The following is a 25000-nucleotide window of genomic DNA, read 5'->3' on the forward strand; positions in this document are numbered from 1 at the left end:
ACAATTGAAGTATATGCCATGGTGAATCTGGCTGGGTGTGTCTTGCACAGCGCGACAGAGCGCAATCCACCTTCCAGTAAACCATCTTGCTTTGACTGAAACATTGCAATTGTCCTCTACGTCTTGCATATTTGGGTGGTTGTTTACACTCGTTGAACGGTGGGTGTGAGTTCGACATTCCCAACACAGTTTCAGAGACATCGTGTGGAGAGAAGCTCAGAGGGAAAACACGCAAGGGAAGCCGAAATAACTGTCACATACACTGTGGCGAGAATCGACCCATTCGCACTATAGTATAGATGATAGACAGATTGCTAACTGCGCTAGTACTGCTCAGTCGTCATCCATTAAGTGTGATCTATCAACACCGCGGAGAGTTGAGGCAATGAGGTAAGAATACTCGGACGGTGAGCTTATAGTGTCTGGTTAACGTGGTGTACAGTTAGTCATTACTCGTAACAATGGGTCATTCTTCTTATCCACGAGGTAGAGTTGATCATCTCACCTGCAGGCATGTGTAATACAGGGTGTATGTGTATGTGTGTGTGTCTGTGTATGTGTGTGTGTGTGTGTGTGTGTGTGTGTGTGTGTGTGTGTGTGTGTGTGTGTGTGTGTGTGTGTGTGTGTGTTGTGCGACCCATTGCACTGGTAGCACATCACCATTATCATGTACGACCTACAGTGTAATGTTTGTTGTAGGTAAAGACGACAGCGCTAGCTATTAGCATGTACTATGTACATTTGTAGTACTTCAAAAGTATTGTAACACCGTAGTAATTTCTTTACCTACACTACAGCATACACTACACTGTACGTCGTACATTATAATAGTGATGTGCTACAACTCAGTACCAGTGTGATGGGTCGCACAACACATTGTAACGTATGCTGTAGATGACAGCACTATTCTCCTCAAGCAGATGATATACAAAAATAGCTGTATCTTCAAAAATGCCAGAATGAAATTCTATTGGAACAGAAAACGGATCAGAGTCAGGCCTGGGCCAGTGTGGGAATGCTCCAACATGTTGCCTGTGAAGGAACTCCTCTTACTGCGAGTATGTTGGAAATATTGAGCCAATGTGTTCAACCGTCTGTTCGCCATAGCAACCTAGGCACGATCTACACACACTTGAAAGGAATCAAAAGCGCTTCTGCTGTAACTCTGAGTTTCACGGTTTTAACCGATCATCAGACAACAACAAGGCACCAACTATATGTATTTCGAAGTACAGAACATTATACAGGTGGACAGCTGGACACGTGACCATGCAACCATTCGCTGTGATAAGTTCATACAGACACACAAGATATGTACATGACTGTACATGCTGGTGTTCTCTTTGACTGCAGTGGCGAGAGCAGCAATCATTTCGGCCAATTCAGCAAGGCCTTCTTGTCGGCCAAGGCTGGCCTGGCTTCGTTTCAGGAGAGACTGGAAGCGAAACTTACCAGGTCACAACAGTATCAGGCAACACAGGATTGGCAAAAGAAAGGTTAGTCAACTGCCTACTGCCTACGGGTGAGCCAGCCGGAGTCCTGCATCTTTTTTTCTCAATTACTCGAAGTACATGTATAATATTATTATAATTTGGAAAGGGAGAACTTCAAATTCATAGGATCAGTCGGGGAAGTGAATTGCCTGAAAAGAGAAGAAAATGCCCAGTCCCACCAGGACTCGAACCCAGAACCTTGCTTGTCATGCGCAATGCTCTAACCATCTGAGTTACAGGACCAGTTAGGCTGAACCAAGAAGGGGCTGACACTTTATTTTGCAACTCCAAAGGCAGTTCACACACGTGCCATACATGCATGATACTGATGGCACTTGGATCCTTTCCCATCGTATTATCACCGGTATCATTATTTGGAATGGGTTTGCTCCCCACACTGGAGCTCGCGCTATTCCGCCGACTTGACTTGACACTTGACTGACTCACGACTACCATCCAGAGCACACGAGAAGTCCATCGAACCTTCGACTCGGCAAACCTGAAAGAAAGCACCACTCCCTGCTCAACACACAGTGTTTCGGGGAATTCCCCTCTCATCATATTAATTTCGTACGAGTACTGGTATTATTACAGACAATTTGCCTTCTTACGGGGCACCCTACCCGATCTCAGAGTAAGATATCATGACGTAATGTGGACAATGATGAAGTGTAGCGATACTAGAGGACAGTGGGTGGAAGGCAATATTCCACCTTGGAAGGGGGGGGGGGGCAAGAAAAGACATGGACACAGAACTATGGCGTGAGGTGATATTGAGAATATCTACGGCCCCAATTCTAGCGTTGACAACGATACTCAATCTGCTGACCCTACGATTACAGTCCAGGCTGAGAGTATCTTCTGCGCACTCATTTTAACCTAGGCAAAGTGTCTGAGGGGTCCTGCTGCAAAATTGTAAAAGTGCTCAATACCCTAATAAGGGCATAACGTACTACACAAGGCAGAACAGCAGCGACTCCTTCGTCTGATGAGTGATTTTGAACACGAAACTCGAGTCCCGTGACAGTTATTGGTCTCTTTGGTCGTGCCTCATACAAACTCATGTACGATTTTCTCAGGTGTCTGATAGTGATAGTGTATATCATCAGCCATGTTGTTGTTCTCCAAAACGAATCTTTGCAATGAGGTACAGTACGTGTACAGACCAGGATCGCAGCACTGGGATTCCAGGTGAACCGGGCTAATGGGGTACTTCACCGAAAACAGGCATGAAATAAACCAGTCTTGCAACGGGCGGGTCGACTTTTCGAAACAAGGTCAAGCCACGGCTGGACCAGCTGGACAGGGTGCTGAGTCCCAGCACATGGACTTCCACACGGACATAGAGCACTTTGTGTTGGAAATGACTCTCGTTTCGGGTCACGAATCGGGTGAGGTCAGATGCATTCTCGTCCAGCAAAGCTTGCCAATCCTATCTCCGCAGAATGGGAAAGACACGAAACGAACGCACACACAGACTTCAACTGCACCTCCTAGAGTGGCACCAGCAGCGCACAGATCACCCTTGCAAGCAAGGACTACATGTAGTTTCAGTGGGCCCCGGAGCGGGATAAACACTGGTGAAAGGGAAAGCCTAGTGGCAGTATAGTGGAAGGGTAGGCCCTCCACGTGATTCGAAAAATTGATATAAAAAAAGTTGCGCATTCTGGGCTACACTGAGTCTGTCGACTGATTATCTGACAATAGCATTACTAGTATAATGGTAGTAGTAGTGAGGTTTTGCATTCCGAATTTCGGTACAGCGTTCTTCGGTCATTTGTCGAACATCAAAATGTCGAATTTTCGCACCAACGTTTGTTTTGCGAGTCGAAAATGATGTGTTTTCATTTCGTGAGCCCCAGCATCAGCAACGTCCTCTCCCGTGCTCCTTTTCTTGCTGATTCCGACGAACTTTGATCGCCCAAAGTGTCGAGGGCCAAACCTGCCTCCTCAGTCGCCTCAGAAAAACCAACTCCATGGCCAAGTCAAATTTTATGCGTGTCGCCATAGTCTTTTCAGCCACACAGATGACGGTGAGGACACTCATGGCGAAAGAGAGTAGACATGCAGGCAGTGGCGAGGAGCAATCAGAGGTAGCTGACGATGCTATGTCGCCAAAGACGCCTGCCAAGTGATGCCGAGATAAGAAACCTCTTGGAATAAATCACGCGCTAGCGCTCTTCTACAAGAAAATGCATCCGAAAAATATTTTCGGCAAAGTGAGCTTTTTCCGAACAAACACGCCGAATCTTCGTGTGCATTTTCGACCTCGCTCACGCGTGCCGAATCTTTTTGCCGAAATTCGGAATGCAAAACCTCACTAAAATTATGATCGAAGTCCGTAGCTGTGGACCAGGGTCGGGGAGAACAATGGCCGGGTAAGGACCGGTTACGCGTCCCGGGGTCTGTTTTGCTACCGCATTCTTGCCGGTGTCTCCCTGCCAGTTCGGCAGAATGAAAAATCGATTCATGCGAGCGCTAGCGTTAGCGCGACAAAAAAGTCACATTCCGTCGAAATGACAAACATCTTTACTTGGGTTGTTCTTTCTATCTGTAGACTGTACCGATGCCTCGACGTGGACGTACATTTTTGCAAAGTATTTGTGGGTCCATTACCGGTAACGACATGTGAACCGGCAGCCGTAGCTGCAGTTGGAGGGATAAACTAACTTTCGGCTGTAGAATCTCAGCGAGAGCAGAATGTAGCTAGGTAGGAACAGGAGCCTGCAAAACTCTAACAGCTCTGCGGGTAGCTAGAATGTTCAACGCACGAACGACGCAACTCAATGGTTCTCCTCCGAGAAACGTACTTGGAACGGGGTGCGGTATCGATTTATCTTGTGCTGCAAAAATCCCAGATGATCTGAGTGCCCTGAGCTGTGTGTACGATGTGCTGTGGCGCTGAGTTGGATCTTGTCACACTCGTCAAGAGTCGACTGCAATATCCTGGCAGCCTATTGTGGCGCTATGCAGGTGCTCAGCCGTTTTCTCCCCAGTGTGCTGTTTGGGTAAGGCAAAGTCAGTCCGTGCGCCAGTTCAGAAAAAGTCGTCTAAAAGTTGCACTTTTATTTTCCAGATTTGCCAGATTTCGCAGTTTTCTCAAGATATCGCAAGACGAATACTCAATGGCGTCACCTTCGTCGTCCTTTGGTTTACGTCTCCCGTGAGTTCTTCGTCTCAGATCGTTGTCGAAATCCAACCTAATAGTTGTTCTCTGCCCTAAGTTTTGTCCGTGGCGATAACAAATAACGAGAAGTTGAGTTCTCGCTCGTCGCTTGCGTTTTCGTTATGTCGCCGATATTTTGGTTGAACATGCTATAATTTCGTGCCGTTGGTTTGTACAAGGGTTTCGCTATTTCCTGCTTAGTTAATTAGAAAGAGATATTAGCCAACAGTGTATCCTCCAATTTTGGCTTGTGCAAAATATCCGACAGCGGTGATACCAACCGTTTTGTCAACACTGTATTTTTGACACATTTTGACACACACATGTCTTCAATTGGTGGACTTATGAACGACCGACAGAATCGTTCAAGGGGTCCTAGTATTCTGCGATGTACCAGCCAGACCATTATATCCGTAGACCACGAATTTACAAACAACACGAACCCCAACAGGTTGCTGGAGCTCCAAACACAAACCCTCGCAGATCAATGCATGTGCCTATACTTGTATGTACAACAGCAACAATATCAAGCCAAATACAGTACTGAGGTGGGAAAGAAATATAAATAATTTTAAATGCAGAGAGTATGACACTACAAACACAGCACCTGAGCCAATGCAGAATTGAAGTTAAAAAATGGCATCTGCGGATGGCCAGGATACGGTGCTACTATTTACAGAACAACCGCCACAAGCTATGACACATAAAGTCTCGTACCTTCATTCACAGCGGACGCATGGAGCAAAGAATACGTTAACCATACACCCGTACATACATGCACATGTGAATTGACACGTGTTCATGCCCTTTTTTCAACAAACCCACACACGTCTGCATGTACATGTAAACGCACAGACATGTACACGTACGTACGTGCACGAACATACACACCCATAAACATGCACACACACACGCGCACATCCGCTAAAGTATGGGAGCATATGTGCACAAAGCATCACGTGATTGCATTCACAAGTTTATACAAGCCAGCCAGGTAATGAATGCATACTTGTAGTTGTGTGGTAGCTGCTACAACAAATGGAGCATTGGCTAAATATTGCAATAAAGAGAGTGTTATGATAGTCATGCAAAGGTTCTGCTGTTATCAACGAAGTGCACGCCTCTCGTGCTAAGTTCAAGATCCATTGTACTCTTCTTTGCAACATACTTCGTGCAGCTTGCATCCAATCGTAGGCATCACGAGTCAAGGCAGCAGCCACATGGACCAGTAAGATTCACTGATATTGAGGATTTGGACCAGGGTGCTGTTCCGATCAAACTTGCAATAACACCTTGTTGAGCTGGGTCTTCCCCACTGGCACAGCCACCTTGTATGGCCCTACCATTAGTGGTCTCTGCCCGTTGCCTTCATTTCATTGGTAGGGTTGTGTTTGACGAAAAGCCCACTTGACTGCCTTCCAGCATATAGCTTTCAAATGTAAGTGTGATGTATTGATATCACAGACATGCTGACGTTTGGTACATGCCTCAAGGCTAGTCAATAGAATTGATAGTCATACATCACTTCAAGCTAGGACCACTCCAGTGGGAGAAATGAGGTGATCCACTGTTGTCCGCTGGAAGCGTTTGACCCTGTTGATCATGGTGATATCTACATAGGCATCAATACACAGCCGGAAAGTGAAGTGTGCACACACAGACGCACACACACACACACACACACACACACACACACACACACACACACACACACACACACACACACACGCACGCACACACATACCAAGCAGCATAGCACCACAATTTCCACCGTGTAAAGCAGCAAGTATCGCCCCCCCAAGTATGTGTGCACAGAGTACATGATTATGCCACAGGGGATTTTTTTATATATTTGAATGCAGGTGCACAGACCCTGGGTCATTGGCATTGGTCATGGGTTTCATATTCATGTCCTAACTATAAATTGATAAGTCAATAATAATTTTGCTCTTCTGTTTCATGCATTGTGTGTAAAATACCAATATACAGGCAAATAGTACTAAAGTACCATACAGCTCTGCATCAATTTTGCCAATGCTGTTGATTGTACATTGTTCACAATCGCTGCAATCGCTGCCATTTCTCATAAATAATATTGTCATGCAGTATAGTTACGAAATACACCGCCAGGATGCCACAATACAAAGATGGCTACATTTTTCAACCAACATGCAATTATCGCGAAAAAATAAATATTTCCATAATTTCGTGCCGTTGGTTTGTACACAATTTCAGGGCTAAAATAACCTTACCCTGTCATGGCGATATCTCTGAGGAGTTGAATTCACCTAGTCTCCCTTGTGCAAAAAATTCCCTCGTGGTGCTGCCAGCTGCAATGTAATGGCAACCCAGAATAGGGTGAAAATCGAAAACGATAAATTCCTCGCCTCCCGTCCATCCAACTGCGCTGGTTGCATCAAGTACGATGTTTAGAAGACGAGTGGCATCCGACTAACGACTGGCAACATATTTCTTGAAGAAGGAAGCCCTCATTTCACCGACTGGCCTCGAGGTAGGCAGCAAATCGGCCAACAATTTACTGACCGGCGTCGTCATCTTTCCCTGCATAACGTCTGCATGTATGGTTCCCGCGCAGAAAATAAAAATCGGGCCAAAACAGGGTCTGGCGCACGGACTGAAGTAGCTGCCAGTCTTGTCAAACGCTCTATCTCACCTGTCCCTTACGTAGTAACACGTGGGAATGTGCGGAAATTGTTTATGGATTTGCGTGTTTGTTGTAATACTGCCAGCACACATCAGCAACTGGAACGCGTTTCTAAGTCAGCTGACCTATAGTATAGTTGTCCAGCAATATATACTCTGCAACATGAAAAGAATATTATTGTTATGTTTTGACGAGTAGCGTAGAATCCCGCGGATAAGACCCCCCTGGGCTTATCTGTTGCACAAGGGCATTTCGGTGAGCTTACACAAGAACATGTTGGAATCCGCGTATAAGCCGCGAGCACGCGAAGCGTGCGAACAGTGCAGTGTAGGTACGGTGGTAGCGATTATACTTATCCTATCAGACACGATCAGTACGAGTAGCAGTAGCAGCCGTGCGCAGAAGCACTGAGCACGCGAAGCGTGCGAATCATGTAGCCACCTAGCCTAGGCATAGGTAGCACTAGCAGCCGCACAAGCGCTGCGGACCACGTGAACCGTTCTCTGCAAATAGAAACATCTGCAACAAAAGGATACAAAAGATCTGCACTGACTGCACTCTGCATCTGATCTGCAGTGAAGAGCGCATCGCACTTTTGTTCGTAAGTTTTATGAATTTTTTGAGCCGCTTTATCCGCCACCAGGTGATGGACAACCTTGACCAGCCTCCCGAAGGCGTAACAGACGTCCCTCCTTCTCCTTCCAACGATGAAGAACCTCCCTCACCAGGACTTCAGCGGTCTGGCCACCACCACGTGCTGAGCACGTGTGCTGTTCACGTACTTGCTTCACCCGCATGCCACATTCGGCCAGGCAACGCTGGCGGGGGTGCTGCTAGTGGGCTTATACGCGAATACGGGCTTATACGCGGATTCCAACATTGTGCTATTGAAAAGTACCAAGGAAGTGGGAAGTACATTGGTGAAAATCACTGTGTAAACAAAAACAACCGATAATTGTGTTGAAATGCACAAAAAAATATAAATACTGCGTACATGGTATGACCTTGTGCTAGGCCATCGGCTTGTACAACGAAGCTTCCCGATGTTCGAACTTGGCCTGGGCTTATGCGCAAGCATTATACGCGAAGATGGGCTTATGCTCGCGATTCTACGGTACTGGCATAGGCTTAGCTGCATTGCTCTAGCATTGATTATGGGAGATGAGGATTTACCTTCAGTCCCAAACATGACAAACTGCAATGCAGCTAAGCCTATGTCAATACCGTCGATTCCCTCGGATAAGCCCAGCCGAGTATCAGACCCGCACATAAGCCCAGCCGAGTATCAGGCCCACACATAAGCCCAGCCGAGTATCAGGCCCGCACATAAGCCCAGCCGAGTATCAGGCCTGCACATGTTGTTTTCTTTATTTGAATTCGCTAAAACCAAACGGACAGAACTGTCCATTGACAAGGGAGCGAATGATGAGCGTCATAATCACTATGCATAAAACATCTCAGGACAAAATGAGACAGACTATATTAAAGGAGGGTCTGCACAACAATTGTACATAAAGGGGGTTAAGAGAACAAAGGTGCGGCAGAAGTCGAAGCAAGAAAGCAATCATAAGCCCAGCCAAGTATCAGACCCGCACATAAGCCCAGCCAAGTTTCAGACCCACACATAAGCCCAGCCGAGTATCAGACCCGCACATAAGCCCAGCCGAGTATCAGGCCCACACACAAGCCCAGCCGAGTATCAAACCCACACATAAGCCCCGCTGAGTATCAGACCCGCACATAAGCCCAGCCGAGTATCACACCCGCACATAAGCCCAGCCGAGTATCAGACCCACACATAAGCCCAGCCAAGTTTCAGGCCCGCACATAAGCCCAGCCGAGTATCAGACCCACACATAAGCCCAGCCGAGTATCAGGCCCGCACATAAGCCCAGCCGAGTATCAGGTCCGCACATAAGGCCAGCCGAGTATCATGCCCGCACATAAGGCCAGCCGAGTATCAGGCCCACACAAAGGCCCAGCCGAGTATCAGGCTCACACATAAGGCCAGCCGAGTATCAGGCCCGCACATAACTGTCATAAGCCCAGCCGAGTATCAGACCCGCACATAAGCCCAGCCGAGTATCAGGCCCACACATAAGCCCAGCCGAGTATCAGGCCCACACATAAGCCCAGCCGAGTATCAGGCCCGCACACAAGCCCAGCCGAGTATCAGACCCGCACATAAGCCCAGCCGAGTATCAAGCCCGCACATAATCCCAGCCGAGTATCAGACCCGCACACAAGCCCAGCCAAGTATCAGGCCCACACATAAGCCCAGCCGAGTATCAGGCCCACACATAAGCCCAGCCGAGTATCAGATCCGCACACAATCCCAGCCAAGTATCAGGCCCGCACATAAGCCCAGCCGAGTATCAGACCCGCACACAAGCCCAGCCAAGTATCAGACCCACACATAAGCCCAGGCTAAGTTCGAACATCGCGAACCTTCGTTGTATCTATAGCCTAGGATGCTTCATGCCAAATCCGCGCTGCAGACAAACTTCGCAATAACACTTGAAATACTTCTCGGGAAACACACACACACAGATGCAGATGATTGGCAGAACTGCACCGCTGGCACGAGCTCCAGGGCCTTCCATACGGTACCATCGGGCTGCGAAGAAAGAACAGCTCAGAATTTCACCAAGCACAGCATATCTGATCAGTAGCACTAGTGCGACTTCATGAATAATAGCAGTCTAGGCTTGTTGGTTTGGCACAAAGGTAGTAAAGTAGTAGTTTGATACATCCGCTGATTGCAGCTCATGTTGTGTTTTGCCGAACTGTACGCTATGCCTTATAAGGTTATCACTCGTGTAGGGTTTTATTTTATCAACTACATAGTCATTTCACGCTTGTTAGGTTTCTCACACTCAGTACACCTCACACTTGCACCTTTTACTTGCGAAACCTTTCTGATGTCTTAGAATAAGAGTGTGTGTAGCAGTGAGTTTTCTCTCTCGCTGTAGCATTTTGGATTCGTGGCGAAGAAGTGAAGAATTGTGTTTACTACTACTGCAAGACTTGTTGCGTGTTGTGCGTGCGGGTTGAGACTACCGAGGGTTCTCACCAATACCAATGTATACACGGTGACTCAACTGTGCGTAGCTCGTAGTGCATGGAAATAAGAACAGTCTAGGCTAGGAGGGAAACCCCCCCAGTTCCTCGGAGATCGACGGTACTGTGGTCTATGTTACTCTGATCATAAAGTCAGTTTTTGTGCTGTAGAGCATCCAGTATACACTGCACTAATCTTTACCTCGGGTGCTCAAACACATGAAGTGAACACATACGTTTGCAATGACAGTGTAAAATGTGTATTTCATGCCGAAAACGCAAACGTACCGGTGCTGAAAACTGGCTTTGTGAGAATTGATCACTTTGAAGAGTACTGTCAAGTAAATTGTTTGCGCATTGATGTTGCTGTTTTGTGCTAATGGTGCGGTGAGGGTGTTTTCACGATTGCTCAACTTTCTCATTTCTGCTTCGGCCACTTCCCGATATCTCCCTTTTCTTGATGTGTTTGGCACTAACTGCAAATGCAACAGATGCATGTGCAAGTGCTTCCGATGGTGAGGATGGTGATGCTGGGACTGAAAGGTGAGGTGTGCTGCATCAGAAGTATTTTGTGACTTAAAACAGGCATCTGTGTGGTGGGGATATGTACTGGGGGGGGGGGGGGGGGGGGGCGAGAGGGAGGGGGGGGGGGGGGGGGAGAGGGGACAATGCTTTGACTTGCATTCACTCTTTCATTAGCCTCATACTGACCAAAATATTATTGCCTTCGCAATAGCACCAATGTTTCTCCTTGTCAAAATGAAAATAGACTGGAGATAAAAATGCCCATCCCACCAGGACTCGAACAAGGGACCTTGCTTGTCTTGAACAATGCTCTAACCACTGAGCTATGGGACCAGGGTGTTCTTCCAATCTGCTCACTATCTCTCATCTCTGTTAGTACGTTCCGGAAACTGACTGTGGTTTGTTTCCTGGGGGAGGGAAAAGACCCAAGTGCCATCAGTTTGTGTGGTACGTGTTGTGAGCTGCGTGGTGAGTGAAAAACTTGTCAGCGCCTTCTAGAGGTTCGGCTTGGACCCATAGCTCAGACAGTTAGAGCATTGCTCATGGCAAGCAAGGTCCTGGGTTTCAGTCCTGGTGTGGTTGGCATTTTTTCTCCTTCCAGGCAGTTCACTTCCCCGACTGATCCTCTGAATTTGACGTTCTCCCAATCCTTTCAAAAACTGGAGATAAATATTTTTTTGTTGATTTTAACCCCAAAATTCAAATTCTCGAAATTAGCGTTCTGTACTTGGTTGTACTAGCAAGAGTACGTAAACAAGAGTATGCAACTGTGATCTCTTTTCTATGGGCCAGATGCGCGGCGCGCTGCCTTCATTACATCATCCAGCTGCTGTCCGCGCACTGCGGAAAATCAAACACCGCACTTTCCCTCTGGTTTGAAATGAACTTTCGTACGGAACTGGAGTTCACGCGCTTAAGTTTAGAAATCGCGTTGGTACTCGAACGAATCGAGCAAAAACGGAAGGGATCGTACGATAAATGGTGGGTTTGAGTGCACAGTTGCATACTCTTGTTTATGCACACTTATTTGTACCGTCCACACTTCTGCTAAATTGCATTCAAGAGGATGGATAGATATCAGAATTGTTTGCAATAATGCCATAAGCGAAGGTCCCTGGTTCCAGTCTTAGTGGTGACACTCCATTTTTTTCTTCTTCAGAAATTCACCTTTGCATCTTTCCCTAAAAAAACTGGCTAAAAACTGGTAATGATAGTCTTTTCCATATCATTCCGCAGTACATGCATGTGCTACCTCAAGTGCTCAATACGCTACTTGTCACTTCTGCTATGTGGTTCACAGAGACGTGGGACGGCTGCAACACCTACGTCGTATGACTGTGGCTGCAGTGACGTCAGCACAGCTCAAGTTTGGCACCGCCATCACAGACTTAGAAATGTCTTCCAGTGACACAGAGGAAGTAGGGTGAGTGAAGTGCATGACCTACTGGTGTGGCAGAATGCAATACAATTCACGATTCAAACAACATTTCTAAAGTACGGGCACAGAGTAAGATTGACAGTTTCTTGAAGTGTCAGTTATTAATATTACAGAGTAAGCAATTAGCCCTGTGAGGTTGGTGATTCACAGGCTGGAATCCAAGTTCCAGCAAAACCTCTTGTTCTGACTCCTATGTTACATGCAGGTTTGTTCTGATTGGTAGGTTTTGTCTGTCCTAAACTCTCTGCATGTACAGCACTGTCGGCCACCAAAGAACTGAGGGGGGGGGTCAAGCCTAGCCCGTTCTTATTTTTAGCTAACACAGCAGTTTCATTCTTATTCGATGGACCAGTCTTACATGTACATTTTTGCAGGGTTATACGTCTGAGTGTACATTATAGTGTACATTACGGTTTCCGTTCCTATCTCCAAAAATACAGGATACACCGTTCTTAAAAAATTGTGAAATTCTAGCCTGACCGTTCTTCGGTTAGTCAGATGGCATGCAATAGAGACTGGGCGATGGCAGGGTTTTAGTTTCACACCGTTACAGTTTGTGTGTGTGTGTGTGTGTGTGTGTGTGTTTGTGTGTGTGTGTGTGTGTGTTTGTGTGTGTATGTGTGTGTGTGTGTGTTTGTGTGTGTGTGTGTGTGTGTGTGTGTTTGTGTGTGTGTGTGTGTGTGTTTGTGTGCGTGTGTGTGTGTGCGCCCAACCTGTTGTAAGGCTACCTTCTTGCCAAAGCATTTGGAAGTTGGTCTAGTTTCGGCTCCACAATCCAATGTGCAGCAAGTGTAGGGTGTGCATAGGTAACTGTCTTGGCCGTTGTATGCCGATGTACTCCGTGTGGTGTAGACCAGGTGTGCATTGGTGGTCGATTCAGAAGGACCAATTAGATCGCGTTCAGCGAGGAGCAGCCCGTATCTGCTTGCGGATCCCCCTTTTTGCACCAGTCCATCACAGCTCACTTCTTCATCATCTCCAACTTCCCACATTGGTCTCCCGGCAACTCTTACGACAGGTTACTCTTGCCCACAACATCAAGTACATCCGCGCTCCCCTTCACCTGCAACAGCCTCACCTTGCACCACCAATCACAGAGCAGCCATATGCACTACGACACATGAGAACATACACATTGAGAACATCACACACATACCGACACACCAACTCACCCATCAACCTGTCTCTTCACAATTTCAACCAACTACCCCCGACCTGCGTGAAACAAATAGCAAGCATGCGTTTAAATCAATGGCGTCTAGCCTCATTCTATCACCCATATGCTCCTCTAGTAGCTCACACTGTACCCCATCGTAACCCCATCCCCCTGCAATGTGTTGGTTTCCTTACTTGCTAGACTGATTTTATATGATTCTGGACTGATTTGAATCATATTATCTTCCTTATTGGCCATGGGCCATCGTGGAAATAAAGAATAATAATTCACAGTGCTTCGCCAGTTGTGCGGATTAGACAGTTATCTGGCGCAAGTCTTGATCTGTCTCATTCAGATTTTGTTCGCTATCGTTGCTATAAGAGAAAATCTGTGGGTGCACATCCAGTGCATTTGCAGATTTGCGTGCTTCTCTTACGACGGGCATATACATGGTATACATGGTACATGGTGTGTGTGTGTGTATGTGTGTATGTGTGTATGTGTGTGTGTGTGTGCGTGTGCGTGTGTGTGTATGTACAATGTATGTGTGTGTGTCTGTTCCTGTATGTGCTTGTGTGTCTGCTCGTACGTGTCTGTGGGCATGTATGTATGTGTTCTTCTGCGGGTGTGGATTTGTGTGCATGTATGTGTGTGTGTGTATGTGTGTGTGTGTGTGTGTGTGTGTACTTGGTGTGTGTGTGTGTGTACGTGGTGTGTATGTGTGTGTGTGTGTGTGTGTGTACATGCCATGTAGTGTTGTTACACAACTTCAACGCTTGATCAAGTCGGCCAAGGACGGCATCACATCTGTGCAGCAGAGCATGGATGCAAAGTCCGCTACAGATGTTCAAAGCCAGGGCGCATACGATTCAGGTAACGAAAACTCTGGCTACAACCGTATTATCTCTAATATAAGCACAGTCTCCAATAATAGCACGTCTCCAATAATAGAACACCTTGGGGCGGCATTCAAAAAATAAAGTGCTCAGTCTCCATTATAAGCACACTGTGTAAATTCATTATCTGTCCGGCGAAAAAAACCCTGAAATGTGTGTGTCATACATGAATTTGGCATGGCAACATGCCTCTGAAATGAGGTTGAAATAATAATGGAACAGTCTCCAATAAAGGAACGTCTCCATTAATAGCACGGGGCGGAGGTACATTGAAAAAATAAAGGACCGTGCTTATATTAGAGATAATACGGTATGCAGAATTTATCAGGCTATACTGCACAGCAATTGTGAAGTCTGACACCATAGATTTCTTATCTGGTACATATCCTCCTTCGTTCCTCACGATGTCTATCCCTCTCATTCTCTCTCTCTCTCTCTTTCTCTCTCTCTCTCTCTCTCACTCTCTGGTTACAAGACCAAGAGAGCGATTTGGGAGACAACTGAATCTTCTGTTTCTTCAACCTGATGGAACGATATCAAAAACGTAACAAAACAAAGAAAAAGCCCTGAAGAAAAGTACGGCAGCACCAAAACACAACAGAACCAAACCTACTCCGTGCGGTGCCCAAACGCGGCACATACACGTGCCAAAAGCAGCATCTGGCGGGAAAACAAGCACTCACACGTGCCAAACAGCGGGATCTGGCGGGAACATGAATCATTGGATATGCATAATACTAAGCAGTTGGTCATCCACAGCACTACTATCTACATGCATACTGGATCTTGTGAACAATTTCTCCCCTACCTTGATTAAACGCAGATTAATCAACTAAAAACAGAAAGGTAAAAAAAACAGAACCTAGTAATATGGAATATTTGCTCTAGACTATATCAAGAATCAGCTGCATATTGCTGGGCACACTACACTTGTAGAGAACAGTGACCAGAGTAATGTTATGTTGGAATCCAGAATAAACCGATATGTCATGGTCCATCACTTTCAGGTTACAAGAACAGTCATACATAGTTCTCGTACAGTTTTCTCGCTGCATGCACATGTATCAGAAGTCCACCATCTGACTTTTCAGCACCTGCGATCACTCAGCGACAAGCTTGCACAACTGCGTAACCGGCCGCACAAGGGACTGCCGCGAACTTTGACTTTGCAGACTCGCACGCGCCCGTCGGCTCCTGAATCTCTCCGACGCGTGTTGCGACAAATGGCTTGAAAGTACGTGCGCGGTTCCGTACCCAGTGGAGGACATTTAGACTGTCTGTCCAGATGACAGCATCACGAACAGGCAAGCCAAGTACGTCCGACGCCCAAGCAGCTAGTTGCGTCCCAATTACGGCAGCAGACAGCTCCAATCGTGGAATTGACACGGCTGTAATGGGAGCTACGCGAGACCTGCTGGCGATGAGCGTGGTTGATACATGACCATCTTGGTATTCACAGCGAAGATAGCTCACTGCGCCGTAGGCGCTTTCCGATGCGTCGGCGAACACATGGATCTGTCTGCTGACGGGTTTTCCTGCGTTGACGTCTTGCAAACAGCGTGGAATTTCGAGCTGAGCCAGCTCGTCTAGCTCCGCGTACCATCTCAAGGCCCTTCGGTGGAGCTCCTCGGGGAGAGGGTCATCCCAGTCAACCCCCTGCAGCCACATATCCTGCAGCAGGATTCGCGCGTTGGCGATGAAGGGTGACACAAAACCCAGCGGATCGAACACACTGGCCATCGCGCTCAGGAATGTACGCTTGGTGACCTTCTTCGCATCTGGTGCAGTTGGCTTGAACGTGAAGAGGTCCGATGTCGCAGACCACAGCAGTCCGAGTGTCTTGACGCTAGGCAGTTGCGGACAGTCGAGATCAATTTGGCTCGCTCGATCCTCCTTCGGAACCCTGGCCATGACGGCTTTGGAGTTAGACAGCCATTTGCGAGCGTGCATTCCAGCTCCTGCCCAGCACTCCATCAACTGTTGGTACATCATGATGCCCTCGTCGTCGTCCGCCGCAGAGTCCATGGAGTCGTCCATGTATGTTGATGATAACATGGTCTCGGCTGCTAGTGGGAACTGAGACGCATGGGCTTTTGCGTGCTCCTGCGATACGAATTGTGCCAGGAAGGGTGATGCATTGGCACCAAAAACCAGTCGCTGGAACTCATAAACCCGTGGCGGCACCGCGCCGTCCAAGTCTCGCCACAGGAATCTGTGATACGGCCTATCTTCTGGCGACAGTCCGACTCTCAGGTACATTTCTGCGATGTCGCAGATGATGGCGTATCTGGGTTTTGGCGAAAGCGCGTCAGCACACTCGGCAGTTGACGCTGTAGCTTTGGGCCTGGCAGCATCATGTCGTTAAGTGATACGCCGTCGTACTTCGCAGAGCCATCAAATACGATGCGCGTCTTCGTTGTCTCCTTGTCAGGTCGCAGTACCGCAAAGTGCGGCAGAAACCATTGCCGACCAGGACTCAGTTCCTCCTCCAGGACCTCTCGCACATAGCCTTTTGTGACATAGTCATGGATGATCTTGCCCTAGGCTGCCGCTGCCGCTGCGTCTTGACTGAGCCGCCTCTCGGTGCTACGTAGTCGTTTCACAGCCGCAGGAAAGTTGTCCGGTAGATTGGGACGCTCCCCACGCCACGGTATACCAACTCCGTAGTGTCCATCGACCAGCTGTAGCGACTGCTGGCTTGCTCGAACTGCCTCCCTTTCCTCAGAAGACAAGACGGGTTGCTGTGGCTGCATTTTGTTGAACTCCTCAATGACCCACAGTTGCGCAAGGCTGTCGTGGACATCCTGTGGCGCCGTTTCCGTTAACAGTGTGACGGGATCTGACTCCGCTGTGCGGTGAACGGGGCCGACGCATGTCCAACCCAATGGTGTGAGTCGGGCAACTGGTTCGCCTGGGTTGCCTTGGACCTCCTGCAATGACGTGTGTAACTCTGCGCAGTCCAGGCCAATCAAAATGTCGATCTTCCGGCGGGTTTGCAGTTTCGGAAACGGGACCGCCATGAGGTGTGGCCATTGCTGTCGATTCTGTTGCCAATTGACGGCACTGCTGCTTCCGACTACTGAGTCAGCAGTGTACGCTTGTAGTGTGGTAGCTGATGTACCGTCGACGCTCTTGAGCTCCACCATGACTGGTGTCGTTCGGAAGATCTCTGTGCGTCCGCTTAGGACTTTGACCGTCAATGTCTCCTCTTCGCCAGTAAGCCCAAGTTCATTGGCCACATGGGAGCTGACGTACGAGTTAGTGCTCGCATCGTCGAGAAGCGCATTCACCCGGAGCTCAGTCTCGCCATTTCTCACGACAACTGGCACGGTCCGCATAGCTACGGCTTTCCCTGCTCGCGATGTAGACAGAGTTGTTCCAGTGGCGCCGGCGTCACTTGTTGCTGGCTTCTGAGCAAAGTGCGGCTGAACGTTGAATGGCCTTGTAGGTGACGTCTGGGCCTGAGATGCTGGCGTCTGTGTACCATGCAACAGACGATGGTGTGCCTTGGTGCACCCGCTGATACCACACGGCTGCCCCCATGAGCAGGCGCTGCTGCTGTGCCCTGTCTCCAGGCAACGGAAGCACAAGTTCTTCTCCTTTGCGATTTTCCACCGTTTGTTGGGGTTCGCCGACTTGAATGTCAGGCACCGCCATGTCTTATGTGCACCGTGGCAGACCGTACAGGTAGATGTCGGCTGGCTGGTAGTCACCAGTGTCCTCGGCTTGTCTTGTCGATGGTCCCTGATAACGCGGGATTGGTCGGTTTTGCTGCTGGCGCTCGTACCAAACCCAGTAATTGTCTCTGACGCAGTCACCAAGAATTCCGCTTCCAGTAGGCAGAACTCTAGCAATCCCTCTACAGATTCGGCTGATGTGTGATCGTACCGCCAGCGATGATATCGTGCAACAATTCGCTCATCGAGCTTTCGGAGCAGCATGTAGTAGAACGTGCCCGCCCCCAGCTCCGCACTCCTCCCGGCATCCTCGAGGTTCACCACGGCTACTGACAACAAGTCAGCGAACTGTTCCAGCTCTTTTGCCTTGCCATAACGCACTTGCCTCATACTGTCAATCTCCTCGAGGTGGATTGCCACCCGACGCCGCTCGCCACCATACTTGCGCTGAAGCAACGCCTTTGCTGCTTCATAGGCCGCCGCCGAATAGCCAAAGCTGTCAATCGCTTTTAGCGGCTCACCTTTGAGATACTGCCGGAGTCTCAGCATCTTGGACTCGACCGTGACAGGTGCGACGTCAACGCACGATGAGAATGCCGCCCACCACGAATGAAAGTGCCGTTTCTCGCCCTCGAATACAGGGATGGCAATCCTCTGCATGTGGGCCCATGGAGCAGGCTGATGCGTGGTGCGGGAGGCTGCTGATAGCGAGGCTGCAGCTGGGTTATTCATGCTGTGGCGTCCGGCTGACGGCTGGTTGGAAGTGACTCCAGGGTGGACGGCTGGCATCCTTGGTGGAGCTGTTGCAGCGGCCATACGGCCTGGCGTAAAACTGCTGGCGGTAGGCCTCAGATCGTGAATAGATGATCCGGGTGGTGTTGTACCCCGCGACTGGGTGCTGGACATGGTCATCGGGGTTGCTGCTGATTGCGTCGTTGACTGGCTGAAATGCACTGCCTTCTTGTCACCATTCCCCCCAACTTGAGATGTGGTGGCCGTAGAACTGGGTTTTCCAGCAGTTCCGGTTGTGCCGCTGGATAACGGAGCAGATACTGCAGATGAAGCAAGCAGGGGCAGAGTTGTAACAGCCCTGCTGGCACTCCTTGAGCCAAGACCGGTGCTACTGCTGACTGTAGTGGCTACTGGAGGGGTGGCTGCAGTACCTGCATCATGCTCACCACTAGCACTACCAGTACGGGTGCCTGTACTTGCACTTGGGTGATTGCCAGGTGTGGCTGACAGTAGGCTGTCACTTGGCACTAATGGAGGAAGCGGACCTGTGGTGCCTCCTGAGCTGAGCCACTCATAGCTGGGCTGGTCAAGTGGATACTGACTTCCACTGTAACTGTGCACTGGATTTGAGTCAAATAGTCCACTAGTGCTGGATCCACGCCCTGGCCGGTCCTGCACGTCATCACTAGTACCACCAGCAGTAGTGCCAAAACTCCAGTCCTGCCCTTGGTGGAGCGCTTGGCCCTGCAGAGCTTGGGAAGTACTGGTTATCGCTCCTTCCATGGCTGCGGAGAACTGCACTTCTAACTTCTCCAATTCCGTGATGAGCTTTGTTCGCTCCTTCCTTGCACTGGTCTCATCTGACCAGTTCGACATAACCGCTTCCAGAACATCACCCGTGGCATCCACTGCTCGCGTGTGGAGTCTGGATAATTGATCCATGTCCTCTGTGGATATCGTCTGTCCTGCTGCAACTCTCACGAGCAGTCCGCGACGGAAGTTGGTGAATTCCGTTTTAGCTTCGATCTTCACTATTCTCATGTCGTACTCCGTCTTTTGGTAGCTTGGAGTTTCTTCGTCGGAGGACCTGTCATCCTCATGCTCAATGTAACAGTTTTCCCCTGTTCTCTATAACTTTACACTCCCTCGCACCTCATGCGTCTTACGCCTGTCTATTAGCACCTTCATTGGCGCCATTGCCACATGTATACTATCACATTTTGCATATAACTGGTCGAGGCGCGCTCAACCAGGCCTCTTACTTTTCAAGTTTGATTAAACCTGTTACACTGGTAGCAGAGGATGGTTCCTACTCTGCTTTTGGCAGGTGTTCTGGTCGCTCTGCTTACGCTCCTCGTACTCGTCGTTCGGCTGATAAACGATATCAAGACCGCTCAGCGCGTTAGCCAAGGAAACCGAACGATACATCCGAACTCGGAACCGTGGGAGCCAACACCCCGCCTTACGAAAGAGCCGCCTGTGTTTGGAGGAGATTCCGCTACATTCAAAGAATGGACGTTTGCAATGGACATGGCCCTACGGTCGTTGGCGCTCCCAAATGCGGCACAGAGGGTCGACTACGCGGCAGGATTTTTGACTGGAAACGCTCGTCTTTGGTTGATAGCGGCATTGGAAGCTAACCAAGTGTTTTCCGACTGGCCTGCTCTGAAAGCGACACTTGGCGATGTGTACGGACCACGGCACAACGAGGAAACATCGCGTATGGGACTAATTTCCGCAGCGCAGCGCGGGTCGCTGGACGCATACATTGCTGCTTTCACTCGCCTCAGCCTGCAAGTGCCGGAAATCGACCACCACACCAGAGCGCTGCTGTTCGTCAGGGGTCTAGTGCCGCACATCCAGCGACAGGTCATGCGTGAGCATCCACGTACCCTGGAGCAAGCTGTCATGGCAGCAAACACCGTGGAGCAGTCATCAGGGCCACCGGCGTCGGGGCCACCAGCCAGTAGAGAGTCGCGTTCCGTGCCCAGCTTCCGTGGTCAGACTCAGGGCCTCCGCAAGCTGACGGACCAAGAGCGTGTCCAACTGCGAGCAATGGGACACTGCTTTGCTTGCAGGAAGCCAGGCCACCTCGCTAAAGACTGTACTGAGGGTGGACAGCGCTACCCAAACGCTGGTCGCCAGTAAGAAAGGGGGTGCGCTTACTGGCGACGACCCAAGCACCCACGCCGGTACCAGTCGCTAACCGGTTCGGAGCTCTGGAGGTTGAAGACGTTGCTCTCCAGGAACCTACGGAGCCGGAGACACCCATAGCTGTAGGAAATTGTCCCGTTGCAGAAAGGTGTCATGTCAGCAACGTCAGCGTCGGCAATGAACCTGAACACGACCTACTGCGCATACAGGGAAAGATCGGCGGTCGCCGTGCAGTGATGCTGATAGATTCCGGTTCGACGCATGACTTCATTGCAGACAGTTTTGTTCGAAAGCATCATCTTGACACGGATGCAAGCTCAGCAGTGCTGAGCGTAACATTGGCGGACGGCTCGACCAGCGAGGTCCCGCAGATTTCCACACGCACGCTAAGGGTGACAGTCGGGGGCTTCAGTGAGGAACAGCACTTTACTGTGTACCCCCTGACTCGCTACGACGCTATTCTTGGCAAGCCGTGGCTTACAAGGAACAACCCCAGCATCAACTTCCGTACGAACGAAGTTCAGTTGGACGGTGAGCCCTTTGTTGCCAAATTGCCTTCAGCTAACCCGCCGACAGCCGACCGGCCATCTGTGGAAAGCATGTTTATCAGTGGCCGACAAGCTCGTCATGCCCTGAGGAGTGGAGCTGAGGGGTTTCTTGCATGGGTCACTGCTGCAAACGAGGAGAATCGTTCCGGGCCACAACTCCAGGAATCAGAGCAACAAGACATCCAGAACCTGCTCAAGAGGTACCAGGATTTATTTCCAGACGAGCTGCCGAATGAGCTTCCACCGAAGAGACCAGTCGACCATGAAATCCAGATAGAAGATGGAGCCAGACCACCGTCTCGACCCGCCTACCGCCTGCCGAAACCAGAGATGGACGAGCTCCAGTCACAGCTGTCAGAATTACTTGAGAAGGGATTCATTGAGCCAAGTAAGTCGCCATACGGTGCACCTGTGTTTTTTGTGAAAAAGTCGGATGGTACTCTGAGAATGGTGTGCGATTGGCGAGAATTGAATAGAATTACGATCAAAAACAAAGCTTGTCTTCCTAATATTGATGACTTATTCGACACGATCCAGGGCAGTGCATATTTCTCCAAGTTGGACTTGCGGTCGGGGTACAATCAAATCAGAATTCAAGACTCGGATGTTTCTAAGACGGCCATTAATACGCCGTTCGGCCACTTCCAATTTAGAGTCATGGGATTCGGGCTGACTAATGCCCCGGCCACCTTTCAGTCACTCATGAACTCTATTCTGCAACCGCATCTCCGAAAATTCGTTGTAGTATTCTTGGATGACATTCTAGTTTTCAGCAAGACCTGGGAAGATCATCAGCATCATCTTCAAACAGTTCTAGAAACACTTAGAAATAGTGAGCTGTATTGCAAACAGTCTAAATGCGAATTCGGCGTGAGAGAAGTTCTCTTCTTGGGGCATAAAATCAACGGCACATCAATTTCCCCTGATCCCAAGAAGATAAGTGCTGTGGAAACATGGCCAACTCCGTCGTCAGTAACTGATGTGAGGAAGTTTCTTGGCTTTGCAAACTATTTCCGAAGGTTCATAGATCGACACTCGACCATCTCTCGTCCATTAGAAGAAATCACCGGAAAAAATTCACGCTTTGAATGGAGCGCTGCTAGACAGAAGGCATTCGAGTCTCTAAAATCAGCATTACTCGAGGCGCCAGTGTTGCAACTGGCCGATGTTGAGAAAAGCTTCACGGTAGAAACTGACGCAAGTGACTTTGCCGTGGCGGGTGTGCTCCTGCAGCAGGGAGAAGATATGGATTTGCATCCCGTAGCCTATTGCAGTCGGAAACTGTCAGCTGCAGAACGCAACTATACTGCGGCCGAGAGGGAAACGTTGGCTGTGGTATTTGCATTAAAGTGCTGGAGAATCTATCTATTCCGCCACTTTGACCTGATGACTGATAATATGGGTGTTGTCTATTTACGAACCAAACCGACTCTCACCAAGCGTGAGGCAAGATGGGTAGAGTTTTTAGCTGACTATGACTTTACGGTCTTTCACAAACCAGGAAAGAAAAACATTGCCGACCCGCTTTCACGCCGTCCAGATCTGTTCAGTGATTCTGAAATAGGCGGGTCATCCTATCCTCCTAACATTCAGTTGAATGCCATAGAGCATACCCTAGAGATTAATCCAGACTTAGCGCAGTTAATTGTCAGCGGTTACAAGTGCGACAAGGATCTTGCTCCCATTATCAGGAGACTGAAAAATTCAAGCCATGACAATCTGCACGACCGTTACCTTCTAAATGAAACACCCGGTTATCTTTATCTCAGATCTTCACCACAGAACAGGTTATGCATTCCAAAGAGTAGCAAACTCCGACTCGCCCTGCTTCAAGAATACCATGACTGTGTGACTGCGGGGCATCCCGGTCGAGATCGCACCTACTTCAGACTCGCTAGATATTTCTATTGGCCCAGAATGGGACTGGATGTAAAGGCGTTTGTCAAGTCATGTGACGTCTGCCAACGAGTTAAAGGTGGCCAGCTAAAAACTGGTCTCTTGCAGAATTTACCAGTGCCCAGTCAGCCGTGGGCGGATATCTCGATGGATTTTATCATGGGTTTGCCTAGGACCGACACAGGTCATGATGCTATATATGTATTTGTAGACCGCTTGACAAAGTGTGTACATTTAGCACCTACTTCCTCTACTATTGACGCTAAAGGAAGTGCTGATCTGTATATTCAACATGTATTTCGACTTCATGGTTTGAGTTCTAGTATTGTATGTGATCGTGATCCAAGATTTACGGCAGCATTTTTTCAGGAATTGTTTGATCGCTTAGGAACGAAACTAGCATTTAGTACTGCCAATCACCCTCAGACAGATGGCCTAACTGAACGAGTAAACAGAATAGTAGAGGATGTGCTGAGGGCTTTTGTAAATCATAAACAAGATAACTGGGATATGCTCCTACCTCTCTGTGAGTTTTCTATCAACAGCGCTACTCAATCATCTACAGGAAACACACCGTTCTTCTTAAATTACGGTCTAAATCCCAGAGCACCACCCGACTTCCTCAACCCTATTCAGGGAGGCAGAGATTCAGCTGATTGGTTGCAAGCAAGACAAGACGCGGTCAAGATCTCACAAGATGCGCTAGTGGCAGCTCAAGCTCGTCAGGCCTTCTATGCAGATCGGACAAGGGTCGAGGGAAAGCTGAAGGTGGGAGATTTGGTAATGGTCTACCGGGATTTCCTCCTGACTCCTGAAGCTCGGGACCGACCATCCCATAAATTACGCCCCAAGTGGTTTGGCCCCTTTCCTATAACCCATGTGGTCGGCCCGAATGCCTACAAGCTCAAGTTGCCTCATACCAGCCGCTGTCACCCGGTATTTAATGTGTCGGCACTCCGTGCCTACGAGAAGAACGCTATTCCTAATAGGAGACAGCCTACGCCTCCGCCTATCACGGACCTTGATGGTCATGCCCGCTATGTGGTGGAGAACATTCTCAGTCACCGCCGCCGGCAGAATCAGCTTCAGTACCTAGTCAAGTGGCAAGGCTACTCTGATGCCACTTGGGAGCCTGAACATTATTTGTTGGATGAATCTGGTAATGACATTGTTCCACTTCAGAAGTACAAAACCTTGGCTTCTGCCCGCTGAGTTTTGCAGTTGAACTTCTAGTTTCACCTTACACATTTGTTGAGCTTATTACACTTTATTTGCATGGAGTTTCAGTCGTCTTATTGTGTTACTTCAGTGCGAAGCCTTTTTCGTCTCGCACGTGTTTGCGCTTATTGTACTCTATTCCACTTGAGCATTTGGGTTATAAGCTCCTTCCTCTCCATAGGAGGGGGATGATGTAACAGTTTTCCCCTGTTCTCTATAACTTTACACTCCCTCGCACCTCATGCGTCTTACGCCTGTCTATTAGCACCTTCATTGGCGCCATTGCCACATGTATACTATCACATTTTGCATATAACTGGTCGAGGCGCGCTCAACCAGGCCTCTTACTTTTCAAGTTTGATTAAACCTGTTACAC

The 25000-nt window shown here is 48.9% G+C and overlaps 1 protein-coding gene across 1 annotated transcript in view; it reads left to right on the forward strand.

The window, feature by feature from the left end:
* LOC135820792 (uncharacterized) overlaps window positions 1-25000 on the forward strand; it is a 38558-nt gene that overhangs the window by 66 nt on the left and 13492 nt on the right. The window contains exons 1-5 of the mRNA XM_065333835.1: window positions 1-390; window positions 1354-1496; window positions 10867-10927; window positions 12210-12332; window positions 14258-14376. The exon at window positions 1-390 is cut by the window's left edge and continues 66 nt beyond it. Coding sequence (XP_065189907.1) covers window positions 386-390; window positions 1354-1496; window positions 10867-10927; window positions 12210-12332; window positions 14258-14376 — 451 coding nt within the window. The 5' untranslated portion in view covers window positions 1-385. The remainder of the gene's footprint in view (window positions 391-1353; window positions 1497-10866; window positions 10928-12209; window positions 12333-14257; window positions 14377-25000) is intronic.

This window comes from Sycon ciliatum, chromosome 7, assembly GCF_964019385.1.
Source record: "Sycon ciliatum chromosome 7, ocSycCili1.1, whole genome shotgun sequence".
Taxonomy (NCBI): Eukaryota; Metazoa; Porifera; class Calcarea; order Leucosolenida; family Sycettidae; genus Sycon; species Sycon ciliatum.